Raw genomic sequence first — 15,131 nt, forward strand, 5'->3', positions numbered from 1 at the left:
ATGAGGACGTCGAGTTAGACGCATATTATAATCAGGATCGGCAGCTTTACATTTCTACTTGACAAAATTTAAAATGTAGTAGACCACTCCTGACATCTGCGCGTCGAATAGATTTGAACGCATTTTAGATACGATACACGGGTGTTCAACAGACGCAAGCACAATCCAGGCCTGATGCCCGAGTTGTGCAATGTGCATGAGTGTCCAGCGGACAAGAGTGATCTAAACCTTGTGAAGACACCCCAGGCTACGTCTAGACATGATACCTAGGCCAACAGTAGTACCTATATATAGCTGAAGGTTCCAATATTTTTAACCGCACAAGACACAAAGTGTACAAAGCGATGTAATGAACATATAGGAAGATGTCGAAACGACTAGGCTGTGCCTATAGTCTTGCAATCCAACATCCACCTCGGCCTATTGCCCGATGTTCAGCTGTCTTTCTTTTCCTTATTCCTTTTCATTCGCCTTTTGTCATTAATCCTTCGTCGGGCCTTTCATTGTGATTATTTTTTGTTCAGAGAGGATTTTTTATAAATAGAGCAAATGCATTTTCATCTGTGCCACCACGATGAAAGATACAGGTGCAGGACGCCGTGATTACTGTCCTTTTGGCACCTTCCTGTAATTTTAATTTATCGCAATTTTACGTTTGAATTGATAATAATATTAATAAAGGAATGAAAGATATAATATTTTCTGTCGGACTCATCCAGCTATATAACTGATTCCGGATGCGAAACCCGTTCATCTCTGGTCTGGGTCTCGTTTTCGCGCACTACCGCCCTACTATAGATAACCCTACTGGAATCTCGGTACGTTTTCCCTGATATAACAGGTGAGCAGCGATGATTCTCCTAGCTAAAGTAATTTAATAAAAAATAAATAATAAATAAAACATAGTGTGAGCACAGGACACCTATTCCATACAGGCGCACTACACAACTACTTGATCATTATTACCGTATGTCATGCAGTTGCTCGATGGTTTAGGTCGCAAATGTGAAGATTTTAAGCAGCGTACCGTATTGGCATGGATAGCGCGTATGCGATGATAATGTGGTTACGATGTCATTGGAAAGACTTGAAGCTGTTTCGCCTCATTCCTGTCCTTATACTGTACTGTACGTCTACAATACCCGTCGTATAGTTCTCGGTTCTTCGATGTTGCGAAATTGTGAAATTTTGATGAGTTCATGTTGCTGAATGCATACATTGGGTAGCATACCGTACCAGGATTTAACTGGTCTTCCTCTTAGTTTGTAGGGATGAGTATCATATTTATATTCAAGTCTGCAAAGATCATGGCATGATCCAATGTTTCTTTGGCAACCCAGCTAGAATGAAATTTGTATACCTTGCAAATAAATCTTGTACCAATTGAGTGAAGCCATGAAGGTAGTTTGTCAAAGAAGCAACGTGTCAAACTAGTAGTAGCCACGTTGGATATAGCCCAGGACATCGCATATTTGCAAGAACAGAACATTACTGTTGCGTTTCGGCAAGTTCTATTAATCGGACTGCATTATGTTTGCCTTTTCTTGAATGTCACATCATTCAATTACTGTGGCATAGACACGGTAATGATTGTCACTGTCACGTTTCCGTTTCTTTGTAGTATTTTGTAGTACGCTGCCCTTGGACAACACCATTTGGTGTCGTAATTTCCACCCGTTGCTGAACGCAATATGCTGATTAAGGTTAAGACATTGACTGGCAAAGAAATTGAGATTGATATTGAGCCAACAGACAAAGTTGAAAGAATCAAGGAGCGTGTCGAAGAAAAGGAGGGAATTCCTCCACCCCAACAGCGATTAATTTTCAGTGGAAAGCAGATGAACGACGAGAAAACCGCGCAGGACTACAAAATTTGCGGAGGATCCGTCCTGCATTTGGTTCTTGCACTGCGAGGAGGCTGCAGTGGCTATTAAATTGCTGAGATATATCAACTCTATCTGGATTGCTGATTTGGCAATATGACTGTGTATTCTTTGCATATATTTAACAATAAGGGAGCATGCTTGTATGAGAAAGAGTGGAAGAGGAGTATGAAGTCACTGCTGTCAAAAGAGCAAGAATTGAAATTGATGTTCGGGATGATCCACTCCATTAATTCATTCGTATCGAGAATGTCACCAACTGATTTGTATCCTTTTCAATTGCCAATATACCTGTGATAATGGGTAGCTATTAGAAACATATGTTAGGTCATATTATCATGTTTCAGGAAAGTTTTCTCACATTCACCGCTGTCTCGTTGCAATTTCCTTGATGATTTGATTATAGCAAGGATGGTTTTCTTGGTTACACCACCAATGCATACAAGCTCCACTATTTCGAAACACCTACTGGGCTGAAATTTGTTTTATCAACTGATGTCAATGTGGGCAACATGAGAGATATGTTGAGGAAACTTTATAGCAGGGTAAGTGGGAATTTTGACACATCCATTTGATTCAGCCTTTAATGTTCTACTTCCGAAACGATCATAGCCAGGTAGAATGCAGTAGGAATCGTGTTCTACAAAGGCTTGGCAAGATTGAGTACCTGACAATTGTGGGTCGACTATGAAGCTTCAAGGTGTATACCACTCCTGATGTCATAACAGCAAGAATGACTTCAAACGCTCAAATATGTATCTTTTGTGACCACAAGGAGAACAACGCCAGTTGAATGTCAACAAAAATAGTTTTGTACTTCCTGACCATGATCATTTCACCAACCAAAACTATTATACTGTAGGCTATCATTTACATACAAGTAACAAACTTTACATCACAATAGTTCCGGTAATGGTGTGTCTATTGTCTACTATTCCAAATGACATGATCACAAAAAATATGACTGTCTTTTCTCCGTGACCTTTAGAGTGTGCAGATGAAGTATTTCATCTTCCACATGAACACCATGAAATATGTGGGCCCAGTGAGATCTTATTGTCATGTGGGATGTATTGCATAGAATAATAATATGTACTATCAATAACATACTGTAGACATGTAGGCCTTGAGATCGTGTTCGGTAACAGGGAATTAAGTGTATATGTAAAATGCTCCATTTTTATATTCCTAGGTGTATGTTGAATATGTTGTAAGAAACCCGCTGATAGACCTTCATCTACCAATCAAGAGCTCGCTTTTTGAATCCAAACTGGAGGAGTATCTCACTGAATTTGGATTCTTCGGCCAACAAAAGCAGAATGTTTGAATGCTCTGCAGGGTCCAGTGAAGCGTTGGTAGACTCTCGACTTGTTATCATGATAAAAAAGAACATTTGTGAATTGCCCATACTGAGGCAAATAAATTCTGTTGATTCATTTATTGAAGTCACTTCAGTTTTGTTTGATTGTCCAATTGCACATGTTTGAGGAAGGCCAAATCGAGTAGTCATGGATTTCATAAGCTTAGATAATGCCAGAGGTGGTCGAAAAAGCTACTCAACTAGAAGTAGCGACAAAAAAAATCTACTCGAGTATGAGTAGAAGTACTTCTGCCATATGCAACCTAAAACTACTTGAAGTAGAATTGACTGACTTTAAAAGTACTCAAGTAAGTAGTTGTGAAAACGATCCTAAATCGTTCACATGGATTGTAAAAAGGTGCAAATGGAGCTATGTGAAAGGTGACGAGCTTGATTCATATTGATGCATATACCAACAGGTCTCCAATTTTCGATAGCATAAGCATTCTTCCACATCATTGTAGTATTGACATGGAAATGCGATACTAATCCTCTGTTTTCTCGAACAGCACGTTTTAGAAAATATCATGGTACAGCGCCATCCCCCATATTATAAGGCCCGTAGTTTACTCGAAGAACAATACGGAAAAGTTGTACAGGATGCGGTGTAAACACTTCGCGCAATTAGTAAACGTTAATAAAAAATATGATGGACCGTAAAACTGCCATATTGTGTAGCTTTATTTCCGGAAATTAAAGGCATTACTATACTTGCTTTTATACTTCAACAATGTATGTTATCCAGGCAAAAGAGCTGATATTAATTATAAATCAAAGTACACGATAATGGGAATTAAAAGTGAAATTTAAATACTACTTCTAAAAGTGGAACATGTATTTCATGCCTATAGTCCAGAAATTTTCAAAGGTGGTATGCTAAAACAGCTCTAAAACTAAAAAAAGTCGGAGTCCACTTTCCAGATTAGAACACGTCATGGACATGCTAGATTGCGAATCATCAATTTAATACGTTGTGATGAGTTATATATACTGATATGAATTATTTCATATGGGCGAATGGCTACAATGTGGTGTGAATGGAACCACGCCAATCCGCTACCAAAATTGTATTCACCGATACTTTCGTGAAATCATACTGGTCACTCCGTACCCACTGCGCGCGACGAAAATTCTTGGCTTTACTCAACTTTTATGAAAATTAAATGTTGATACTCCGTGAAAACAGCCCGGAATTTCTCAGACTATCCCCCTGATTGGCAGATTGAACTACTTCTACTTGACAAACTGAAAATAGCAAAAAGTAAGTAAGTAGATCACAAAATATTATGAAGTAGAAGTAGGAAAAATCAGATCTACTTAAGTAAGTACCAGAAGTAGAGGAAAACTACTTGAGTACTTCGAAAAAGTAGAAGTACTTTGTGACTGACCACCTCTGGATAATGCATAGGATTATTTACTTCTTATGAACTACATTTGACTGGTGTTGTAGACCGTAGCTGCATTTAAAATTCGTAAGGTCTTATTTGCAGAGATCAGTTTGTGTGAACTTGGAACATGTTCATAAGATGGACAGTGCAATACCTTTCGGGAGTAATCTTGCAGGGTAGAAGGGCATATAATTTACCTATTTTGCAAAGTAGGGAGTGTTGTGATAGACCTTTTTCACAATTTATCAATTGTCCATCATGATGAATGTTTATTTTGTCAATGCAGGCAACTATCTCGACTTTCAAGCTATTCATTACCATTAATGCTATACTGAGGTGGAATAATATTTCCTTGTACAGTCATGATAATTACACTGATATTGATGCTACTTGAGTAGGATAAGGAAATACTTCCTTGTAGACATTAATTATTCTACTCAAGTAGAATGGTGAAATTGCTTCTGGAGTTGAGATAGTTGCCGTCATTAATGATTATCTAATAGAATGTTGATTTCAAGATCTCATAAGGGGCTTTTTGTTTATACTGAAGCCCCTATGTCCAATGTTCCATCCCTAATTTGAGCACCAGCACGACACTGCGGCTTTCTGAAACAACACGCATTAGACAATCCACATACTGCACATATAATTGCTGAGACCGTTTCACACCAAAATACAAACATGTATATAACAGCAAACAACCAGACCCGAGCCGTTGCCTCCGTCTATCCTGGGAGTGCTATTGCAATTTCCCAAACTGCACTAAAGAGATGCAAACCATAGTCTTTCGCCACAACCGAGAATTACTCATTGCATCTTCTTGCCCTTTTCTAGTGATTTGTGTAATTCCATCACTTTTGCCTCAAACTTTTCAGTCAGGAGTCCATCTTCATCAAAAAATTCCCCTGCGGAACGGGTAAAGTCGGCCGACCTCTCCGAGCCTTCTGGTGGAGTGGTGGCAATTGTCAGAGTGTAATTGTCATCATACCTAGAAATTATCATTAACAATAACAACTAATGGTTAGACTAAATCAACTCTAGACTCGTACTTGGGCATTTTTGATGAGAATTTCCAAACAATGTCCGGGTCAACCCCAGCCTTGTCCTTTTCCCTGGCTAACAGGAATGTCGTCTTCTCGATAAAGTTTGCGTATACTGTCAGGACCCCCATCAATGCAAAGTAAGAAAGCTGTGTGTATAAATAATGAAATGAATGCTGCTCTGTGACATGATTTTATGCAATCATACTTACAACACAAGTAATCAGAACTGTTTTGGATTCTGGGAATGGATGCAGGAAATCCCACAGTAGTGCAAACAGTGCGAACCCAACAGCAGCTGTGCATATGAGTAGCCTTCCATCAATCAATTTAAAATCTTCCACATATCCCAAATTGTCCAGAACAATCTTTGAGACAACAAACATCTTTAAGTGAGACAAAGTCTCTAAAAATGATGCACACTTAATACCTTCTTAGCGGCGTCATCAAGAGCAATACGAACGGCATTGTGATCCCATTTTTCCACCTTCAGAGGTTTCTCCTCTTGATCCTTTCAAAAATATGCATGTAAGGAGATTTCAACTATGGTACCATAGACTCAATCATAATCAACAACATTATTATAGATATGAGAAAGTTGATATTTAGAAAGATTGATTCTATTTCATCGAACACGAACTGGTGAAATCATGAATCAATTAATATGGCTTACCTTGTTATCATTATATATACGAAAAATATTGAAAAGAGATGATGAAAAAAATCAGGGCTGCAATGAACGGCCAGAGTGGAATTGGTGGCAAACGTCATGCGCAACTTCCATTTAATTCCTTAATTATTCTATGGCAGAAACCCTTCTGTCACGCGCAACTTATTGCCGAAAACAACCACTAATTCCATGATTGGAATCGCTGGCCTTTTAGCCTGATATGTCAGGTGAGCAGCGATGATTTTCCAAGTTAAAGTAATTCATTAAAAAATAAAACAGTGTGAGCACAGGACACCGATTCCAAACAGGATTCCAGTCTGGATGAACGTATATACAGAATCATTATGTCAAACGTAGCCCATAGGCTTATATCGGGAAAATATGTTACGGCTGAATAAAGAAATGTCTATACAACACGACGTATTAATGAACATGATAAGATGAGGAAAATAATACTAAGAATTCATTGCGGCGATTGCGTCAGGATCAGATCAGTCAATGAGTAGCAGCTATATTAGCAGCAACAATGAAGATGTACAATACATCAACATGGTTTATATCTTAATATATCTTCAGTAAATATCGCGATACTTACCTCGGTTCTGCCTTCGCCCATTTCAAACTCTTCGCAACTTTGCTGATAGAGATTGCAGTAAAAACGCAGTACTTATTCAAAAACCCACAGAGTTGACTGACGTGTCTGTGAGAAAATGTGTATGTCCAAGCAAGCGTAAAGAATATCGATGAGTTATAGATATAGAGATATAAATCATTGACTACGTATATGTGAATGGCAAAGATATCATTCGTTGACATCACCGTTGTAAAATTATGACTACTGGAAGGCAAATAATAACGACAATGAACTAAATTGAACAACCCCATGACGACATGGATCCATTTTGACGGCGCAACACTAAAGTAAGGGTGAGGGGCCATCAAAAACTATAAAATATGCCTCTTTATGTTGCGACTTGAAGTAAATAAAATACTAGATTCGTGCTAAACTTTTGTATCCTCGTCTATCCATGGCAATGAAAATACTGGGATCTATGGGATCTCGATTTTATTTCTGTTTATAAATTTCACCAGTCACAAAATAACCATATTCAGAAGTCCGCTATATCCTAGTTTATTTCAGTTCAGTTCAGTTAATTCTTCTTGATAATTTGACCCTTTCATAAACACCGCAGGATTATGATACAGTGGAAATATAGGAAGGTGTCGAAACGACTTGGAGTATAGAGAAATCAGAAACCCACCCGGGCCTAGACAATGTAAAGAAGAGGAGAGGCATGCACATTGAATGGAATGTAATACAGAAGATAACAGTTGAGTGATACAAACGATACGAATAAGGTGATGGCATGTCTGATGTCTCTGAAGAAGGATAGGTCGTATATAAGATCGTGGTCCGGTAATCTCTCTCTAGTGCAGCACAACTATGTTTCATATAGAAATTGTTACCGGGCTGGGAAACTCCGAAGTTATGAACTTGCAGGTCGAGTTTGAATATATTGGAAATTATGGTAAGCCAGACATAACCCCGTAGCATATCGTATTTTTTATGGAAATGAATACCAGCGGTTCGATATCAATAATCTCTACGCTGACTTGTGAGTTGATATTTCAATCTAAATTGTGCACAACGTCGGAAAAGGCTAAATCTAGTTCACCACCAATTCCAAATGAATTAATATCATGCAGGTCAGATCACAATTTATAACCTTACACGTAATCTAGAGCAATTCTTTTTTGAGGGGTTGCAAGATTGCATGATCAATATGACACAAAAGAATGTAATATTGTCGTTTCGTATAACAATAATGTACTACATTTACTTTTTGAGACACCTTACATATTTTAGTCATAGGCCTGATTGGAATCGCTGGCCTTTTTGTCTGATATATCAGAAGAGCAGCGATGATTTTCCAAGTTAAAGTAATTTAATAAAAAATAATTGAAAAATAAAACATAGTGTGAGCACAGGACACCGATTCCATACAGGCTCATAAGCCTATTCTGCATGCTGTAACTGACCTCATTTTGCATGTACTGTCCTTATTCTGCATGTAGCGTATGACCTTATTTTGCATGTGCTGTCCTTGTACTGCATGTAGTGATAAACTTTGGAAAATAGTTGGTTTTCTGATTCGGATTTGAAATACGCCTACAGATCATGTGGAAACTGTTTGTGTTAAAACATCTCATTATTTCAGATCTATGATATTTCAATGTTGAAATGAAAAAGTCATATTTAGATTTAAAAATTGCTATAGAAAACATTTGAAATTTGATTTCAATTTGGGTTTGTGCGCGGACTGATCATATTGTGCATCATGTCACAGTGATTGGCCTTATTTTGGATATGTTCTATGCCTATCACCATCTCATCATCCTTTCACTTTTAAACCTTAATGGAACAAGGGTTTCATTTGGATAATTCATGGATAATTCATCAAGACACATAGTGAGCTGAAATATGCAAACTTTCACGTCAACCCAAGAATCAAAGCCACCGATTTCTCTCACATTGATCCTTGGAACTACAGCATGCCTTGGACTCAATGCATCATGATGCAAGCTTACGAAGATTTTAATATGTTTAGTAATATGCCTATGATACTGATACGTTTTATCATCTAAGTAATTGCTTTTCTAATGCCGGTACCAGTAATAATAATAATAGTTAATACATTGCAAGTGCTGAGATCACTTTAAACAATCAAATATGCGGTACTTTGCTTGAATGAGTTACCAATTGTGATAAAAAATGTCTACAGTTACGATTTTACAGATTATATATTTCATATAAAAAATGACGGCTAACAATCGGTTGAAATTGGAAACATCTGGGAATGAGCCCCCATCAGCAACCGCGTTTGCACAACACATTGGGTCTTCGGCAGGACAGAAATGTTTCACTTCTGACACCCATGAGAAAGCAGTACTTCTTGGGATGAATGACTTGCGGGTAAGCGAAGCACTCTGCGACGTACAACTTGTTGTGGACGACTACAAGTTCAACGTGCACCGAGTGGTCTTGGCGTCTTGCAGTCCTTATTTCCGTTCTATGTTCACGTCTGAAATGAAGGAGAGCCGTGAAGATAAAATCTGCCTCCGTGGCTTTAGCGCTGTTGGCCTCCAGCATGTTCTCAATTTTATTTACACTTCATCTGTCAACCTCGACGTGCAGAACATGCAAGATATCTTGTCAGCTGCTAATCATCTCCAAATTTTGTCAGTGGTCGAATTCTGCTCCAAGTTCATGCGTTCCGAAGTGAACCTCCAAAATTGTGTCGACATTTGTAACGTAGCAAAGTTTTTCAACTTGAAAGAAGTCGAGGATTGCGTGTTTACCTACATTTTAAGTAATTTTACCCAATTTGTCAGCACTGAAGAATTTTTGCGCCTTTCGGAAGACGATGTTTGTAAATTACTGTCCAGCAATAATATCAAAGAACATAATGAATTAGACTTGTTTCGCGCTGCGGATCGTTGGCTGACCCACGATTCCGGCAGGTTAGCTAACGTATACCACGTCATGCAAAACATCAGATTTCAACTCATAAGCCCTGAGAACTTGGATGAAAAAGTGCAGTCCATTATGTACATGCAAAAAGACGCCGACTGTATGAAGCTCCTATTTGAAGCAACAAAATATCATATGTTACCGCACAAGCAACCGCTTCTCACCTCTGGCAGAATGCGTGTTCGTTCTTTGACTTCGTGTTTGGTTGCTCTTGGTGGAAAGGAGTCCACGAATAATGTTTCTAGCGAGGTGCAAGTTTGCGATAGCGAGCTAGGATGGATGAGACTTGGCGAAATGGATGTACCAGCATACTGCCATTGTGTTGCTGTATTAAATGATTTTCTGTATGTCGTCGGAGGCCAGGAAAAATTCGACAACAATGGAAACACTGCAATGGCAAATGTGTACCGGTACGACCCACGATTTAATACCTGGATGAAAATGGCATCCATGCTAGAAACTCGTACAGACTTTGCAGTGTCTGTAATTGATGGTTGTCTGTACGCTGTCGCAGGACGGAATAACAGCGGCCCTTTGTCATCAGCTGAGAGGTATCGAGTGGATCGGAACAGATGGGAAGCCATTACGGAGCTACCTCACCCTGTTTGTGCCCATGCGGGAGCCCCATGCAACAGCAGATTGTATGTCGCTGGAGGATTTGCTTCAGATGGTTTTCAAAGAGGAGTATATTGCTACGAACCAAAAGACAACAAGTGGGAACCAAAACCAAAATTAAAGACGGAACGTGGCCTTCATTGTATGGTAGCCTACAGAGAAAGATTATATTGCATCGGTGGGAATAATAAAACGAATGGCGCACGGCGTGATGTCTTGAGTACGGAAATGTTTGACATTCACACGGAACAGTGGACTGATGTAGCTCCGTTATTTGCCGGGCAGAGCGAAGCCGGAGCAGCGTTAGTTGAAGGAAAAATATACGTGGTCGGGGGTCACACCTGGCGAGAAAGAAAGGATGTGCGGACAGTTGCATGCTACGACCCGGAAAGGGACACCTGGGTGAAAGCTGTCGATTTCCCAGAAGCACTGACAAGCGTTGCATGTTGTGCGTTGCGAATACCAGCGACGTTATTATCGGATTTGTCCCACCAACCATCCAGATACACCAATAACGTGAATATGATGCAGATTGATGATGATATGGATATTATGCCTTAAAAAAATGTCGCAGAATCTAGCCTGAATGTTTTTATGGATCTAACATCTTCGGTGTGATAAGATCGAAACATCTGGCCAACTCAGAAGCTTGTTTCATGGAATTCCGGTTGCGGAGTGAATGGGCTGGCACCCATCCATAATACCTATAGTCCTTTTGGGATGTGAAAATATACTATTTATTTATGCGATTGAAGAACATTGAATCTTTTTAGTATACATGTCTACTCTACAGCTCATTTTTTCATGATGTAACATCAATCTGTAAAGCTATCACAGTTCTCGTACATAATACATTATACTGGTGTTCTGCAAAATATTGCGCATGCGTGCAGCTGTTGTTGGTTGAAGAAAGACTTGATCGGAGCAGTAGTTCAGCTGCCGAGTCTCATTTTATCGTTTGACGTGTTTGATCAGAAGACGAGATATTTTCTTTCAGATAAGGATTATCATATATCATCTTTTAGGAGGAGTAAGTCCTCCTTTCTCAAAAAAAGTGGATGTTCCTCCGTGGACGCTTTAAAATGCCCACATTCTCTAGTTGCTTATACTTCAACAACACTTTTAGGCGAGACGTATTCATTTCCAAAAAATTACTAGAGCAATGAAACATGCTAAATTACTCGTTCAGAAGCAAATTACCTGACCAGCCATACCTTCTTGATTGTTACTGTCAACATTGTCCTACGTTCTCTGTAATATCTGGGCCTTTTTACATGCGAGGACCTACTGGTAGCATCAGTTTCAAGCATCTTGACGGTTGTTTATAGTTTCAATGATATTTCCTGTGAAAAATCCTCACAAACTCTTTAAAAATGATCCTTCCTTATTGGCAATCGCTAAGGGAACTGCAACGTATTCATGGGCTGAATCTGAAGAAAAATTATTTCTTTTTTTTTGTGTCTGTTATTGTAAATTTTTCGTTGTTTTGGTAACTTTTGGCTGCGACTACCAAGGAAGTGTAAAACATCATCAAACTCAAACGTAACAATTTTAGTTCTGTTTTACTCGCTACCGAAAATGTCCTAAGTATGGTAAGCCTACTTTCACAGTAAGATCGGTGGGAAATAAGTACTATTCAATGCAATATATTGCTAATAATTTCATCATTTCACAGGGTTGTAATGACTCGAGTCACGATTTTCTGATGACTCGACTCATTTTCTCAAAATACGGAAATGACTCGAGAGTCAGACAGCCAAGACCGTCATTTCATTGTAATTTCGAAGAATAGTAAAGTAACCACCCTATTGGGATTACGTCTATTGGTACTGATACTCTAAAATGTGACCAGAAACTTCTAAAATTGAGGAAATTAGTATATTATAAATGAGAACCATTCGATATCACCGAGTAGTCATAAAAAGTGGGTTTAACAAGAATTTATTTAACAGGAAACTGAGCAGTCAACACATTGACTTGGACTCGAGTCATAATACCATGACTCGGACTCGACCCTATTTTCGCTGACTTGGACTCGGACTTGACTCAATGGTGAATTGAAAATGACTCGAGTCAAAACTATAAAAGTGAGATTGACTTGTGACTCGGAGCCTAGTGACTTGGTTACAACCCTGTCAGTTCAATACACCACAAGACTGCGATACAATGAAAGATAGGAAGGTGTCGAAACGACTTGGAGTAGTCTTCCAAATCAGACACCCACCTGGCCTAGGCGATGTTAAAAAGGAGGGATGCACACTGAATTAAAACTAAAAGAAGATGAAGTAGGCCTACTACAGATTGGAGATTCATTGTTTTGTGGCATCCAAGATATGCTTGTCTCTTCAATTGAAAATAAGGAAATCTTTCTGTGTTCAATCGGACAACCAGTACTCTTCTTGTTGCGTTTACCGACCCTGTGGCTTGATATTGTGAGCAAACGAGCAGCATGACGAATTGGGTTGATGAGCGAACCTCCCCATTCTGTTGCTTCTGTGTGATGTGCATTTGGAACCATTTTGAAATAGATCATAACAGCTCTTGCTGTTACCTGAGAAGGGTATGTGGTAGCCTACTCGCAGAGATGGTCAGTTACGAAGTACATCTACTTTGTCGAAGTACTTGACTGGGTTTTGTCCACTACTCAAGCCATGACGTTTCAGGACTATTCTTATAATTGAACGAATTTCGACTTCTTCAGTTTTTTTTCGAGTAGGAAAGTGCTACTGTATGTCAATGAGCTCGCTTCAGTTTTATGTTACACTACCTATTTCATCTTTATATTTCGAATTGCAATCTATCCGTATTTACTGGCGGCCACTCCAGCTGGGTCAGCTTCAAACAATTCATTGGGGAATGAGGTACTACAGAGAAGTGGAGAAAGATTTATTTAATATGTATGCTGTTGTACAATGCACATTGTATGTCTTGTACCAAACCAACTGAAGTTGCGATGTCAGAATATTCAATCAAGTGATACAATCAATTCATGTGACTCTTACATTATGTACAATGATTTCCAGGGCGGACATTTTAAACCGACTCCAAAGATTAATACGCTCCGCTAAATCCTCAATCCATTACGATTCGTTGCGGTGGTGCAGATACCTCCACCAAAAGTTGATAATAATTTGCAATTATGGCTATTTTTATCTTACAATAATACGACTTGCCTATAAGTACAGTAGATCCATAGGCCTACATCTAATTTATTGCACATCCCTTTCAACGGCACACGACATTGACCCTGCCGGAATACTTGGTTACTTCAGCATTACCTTCCAGTTATTATATACTCGAAATTATCTTAGTTGCTGTTAGCCGTAGGTTGTCATAGCCAGTGGGAAAAGCTGCCGTTTCTCCCTCCCGTTTTCGACTTGAACATGCTGACTCTACGTGCCACCACGTCTCATCAGAGTCGTACGTATAGCCTGCGTAGAATGAGATAATATGAATATATTCTTAGCGATTAATACAACAAATATCACTAAACTTACATTATTTCTAAGATTTTCTAAATAGCTTTGTGGCCCACCTCAAATGCTGCTGTGGCCCACCCTTTGAGAACCCCTGCTCTAGAATGATTCCGTAATTAGCTAATACTGGAGGTGGTGGAGATATGTTTAGCAGCCGTTTGACCGGCTTATAGCATGAGGTATGATATCATTATTATGCAGTTGATATCGTAGGCCATGAGTATTAGACAGCAGTAGATGTGAGGCTGGTCGTTACCACATCGTACTTCTGTTGATTATATGACACATGTGGTGCATTGCGTGGTACAGATAAACACAATAGAATGATCCGTCGTGTGATCACTTTTTCTGGACAATCGGCAGACGGCGCGATCGCATGTTGGGCAGCGTAAAAGGTCGCTCGACATCGATGCCCGCAGCATTGCAGCAGATTTCACAAGCATGATAATGCAAGGTCGAGGATCCACTGCTGGCTCGTGCGTTACTGCCGCAATGTCTGTCGGCAGTATGGCAAAAGGGTCTCGTTACTGTGAGATGGGAGACATCCCGTTGCCGGCGTAGCAAGATACTGGTCTTTCATTTTACCGACTAGAAAAACAATTTGTTCATGATGACCAGATGCAGATTGGAATGAATACGAAATCTTGCGTCGCTCTGCAGTCTGCTTGCGTTGAGTTGAAGCTTTTGTGTTTTGACTTGTAGAATGGCGCTGTAAAGGGAACGCCGATCACAGCAATCGGCCAATCGGTGATGAAACGACAGGGTGTACTCTGTACTGCATCAGTCAAATAGGTTGCCTAATGTGGTCGCACGCTGTGGCTGTGTAGTCTGTGATTTGAAATTTTTGGTGTCTGGTTCGGATTAAGGCGTTGCAACAAGGGTTTGATTTGATATAATATAGTAAGTGAAGCTGAAGCACATGTCAATTCTCCATAAAGGATCTTGAAATGTTCCGTGAAAGTGTTGCAGATAATCTTGAATGACATCTTGGTGTTATCTGAAAACGGTAGTAGCCGTATAGGTAGTGTACCTCAGGGCAAAGCAAAGCAATATTATAATAAGGCTGTTTGATTCATTGATTGATGAACCTCTTTCCCATGCCATCTTTTGAAATGATAAGAATACATATGAACGTACCAAAAACATTATACTTTTGTATTTTCCGTA

At 39.3% G+C, this 15,131-nt stretch overlaps 3 protein-coding genes across 3 annotated transcripts; 2 read left to right on the plus strand and 1 right to left on the minus strand.

The window, feature by feature from the left end:
- Nucleotides 1-1,600: 1,600 nt before the first annotated feature.
- LOC145456277 (trafficking protein particle complex subunit 1-like) lies at nt 1,601-3,332 on the plus strand. The gene is made up of 3 exons (XM_080334358.1): nt 1,601-2,149; nt 2,290-2,428; nt 3,076-3,332. The coding sequence occupies exons 1-3, from the start codon at nt 1,980-1,982 to the stop codon at nt 3,208-3,210; spliced, it is 444 nt and encodes a 147-aa protein (XP_080190484.1). The 5' UTR covers nt 1,601-1,979; the 3' UTR covers nt 3,211-3,332.
- A 1,920-nt stretch (nt 3,333-5,252) lies between these two features.
- LOC145456276 (signal peptidase complex subunit 2-like) lies at nt 5,253-7,080 on the minus strand. The gene is made up of 5 exons (XM_080334357.1): nt 6,937-7,080; nt 6,102-6,182; nt 5,884-6,039; nt 5,681-5,820; nt 5,253-5,619 (listed from the first exon to the last, which is right to left on the minus strand). The coding sequence occupies exons 1-5, from the start codon at nt 6,955-6,957 to the stop codon at nt 5,439-5,441; spliced, it is 579 nt and encodes a 192-aa protein (XP_080190483.1). The 5' UTR covers nt 6,958-7,080; the 3' UTR covers nt 5,253-5,438.
- A 113-nt stretch (nt 7,081-7,193) lies between these two features.
- Nucleotides 7,194-11,363, plus strand: LOC145456274 (kelch-like protein 9). The gene has a single exon (XM_080334353.1). It carries the CDS (start codon nt 9,160-9,162, stop codon nt 11,047-11,049), a length of 1,890 nt encoding a protein of 629 aa, XP_080190479.1. The 5' UTR covers nt 7,194-9,159; the 3' UTR covers nt 11,050-11,363.
- Nucleotides 11,364-15,131: the final 3,768 nt, after the last annotated feature.

The sequence above is a fragment of the Botryllus schlosseri genome, chromosome 14 (genome assembly GCF_051294905.1).
Source record: "Botryllus schlosseri isolate E-star chromosome 14, Bs_hap1, whole genome shotgun sequence".
NCBI classification, from domain to species: Eukaryota; Metazoa; Chordata; class Ascidiacea; order Stolidobranchia; family Styelidae; genus Botryllus; species Botryllus schlosseri.

Coding starts and splice junctions, on each gene's coding strand:
- LOC145456277 (XM_080334358.1), top strand. CDS start 1,980: ATGACTGTGTATTCTTTGCATATATTTAACAATAAGGGAGCATGCTTG. Junction 2,150..2,289: donor AGAATGTCACCAACTGATTT/GTATCCTTTTCA, acceptor ATTTGATTATAG/CAAGGATGGTTTTCTTGGTT. Junction 2,429..3,075: donor TGAGGAAACTTTATAGCAGG/GTAAGTGGGAAT, acceptor TTATATTCCTAG/GTGTATGTTGAATATGTTGT.
- LOC145456276 (XM_080334357.1), bottom strand. CDS start 6,957: ATGGGCGAAGGCAGAACCGAG. Junction 6,040..6,101: donor TTGATGACGCCGCTAAGAAG/GTATTAAGTGTG, acceptor GTTGTCTCAAAG/ATTGTTCTGGACAATTTGGG. Junction 5,821..5,883: donor CAGTTCTGATTACTTGTGTT/GTAAGTATGATT, acceptor TTATACACACAG/CTTTCTTACTTTGCATTGAT.
- LOC145456274 (XM_080334353.1), top strand. CDS start 9,160: ATGACGGCTAACAATCGGTTGAAATTGGAAACATCTGGGAATGAGCCC.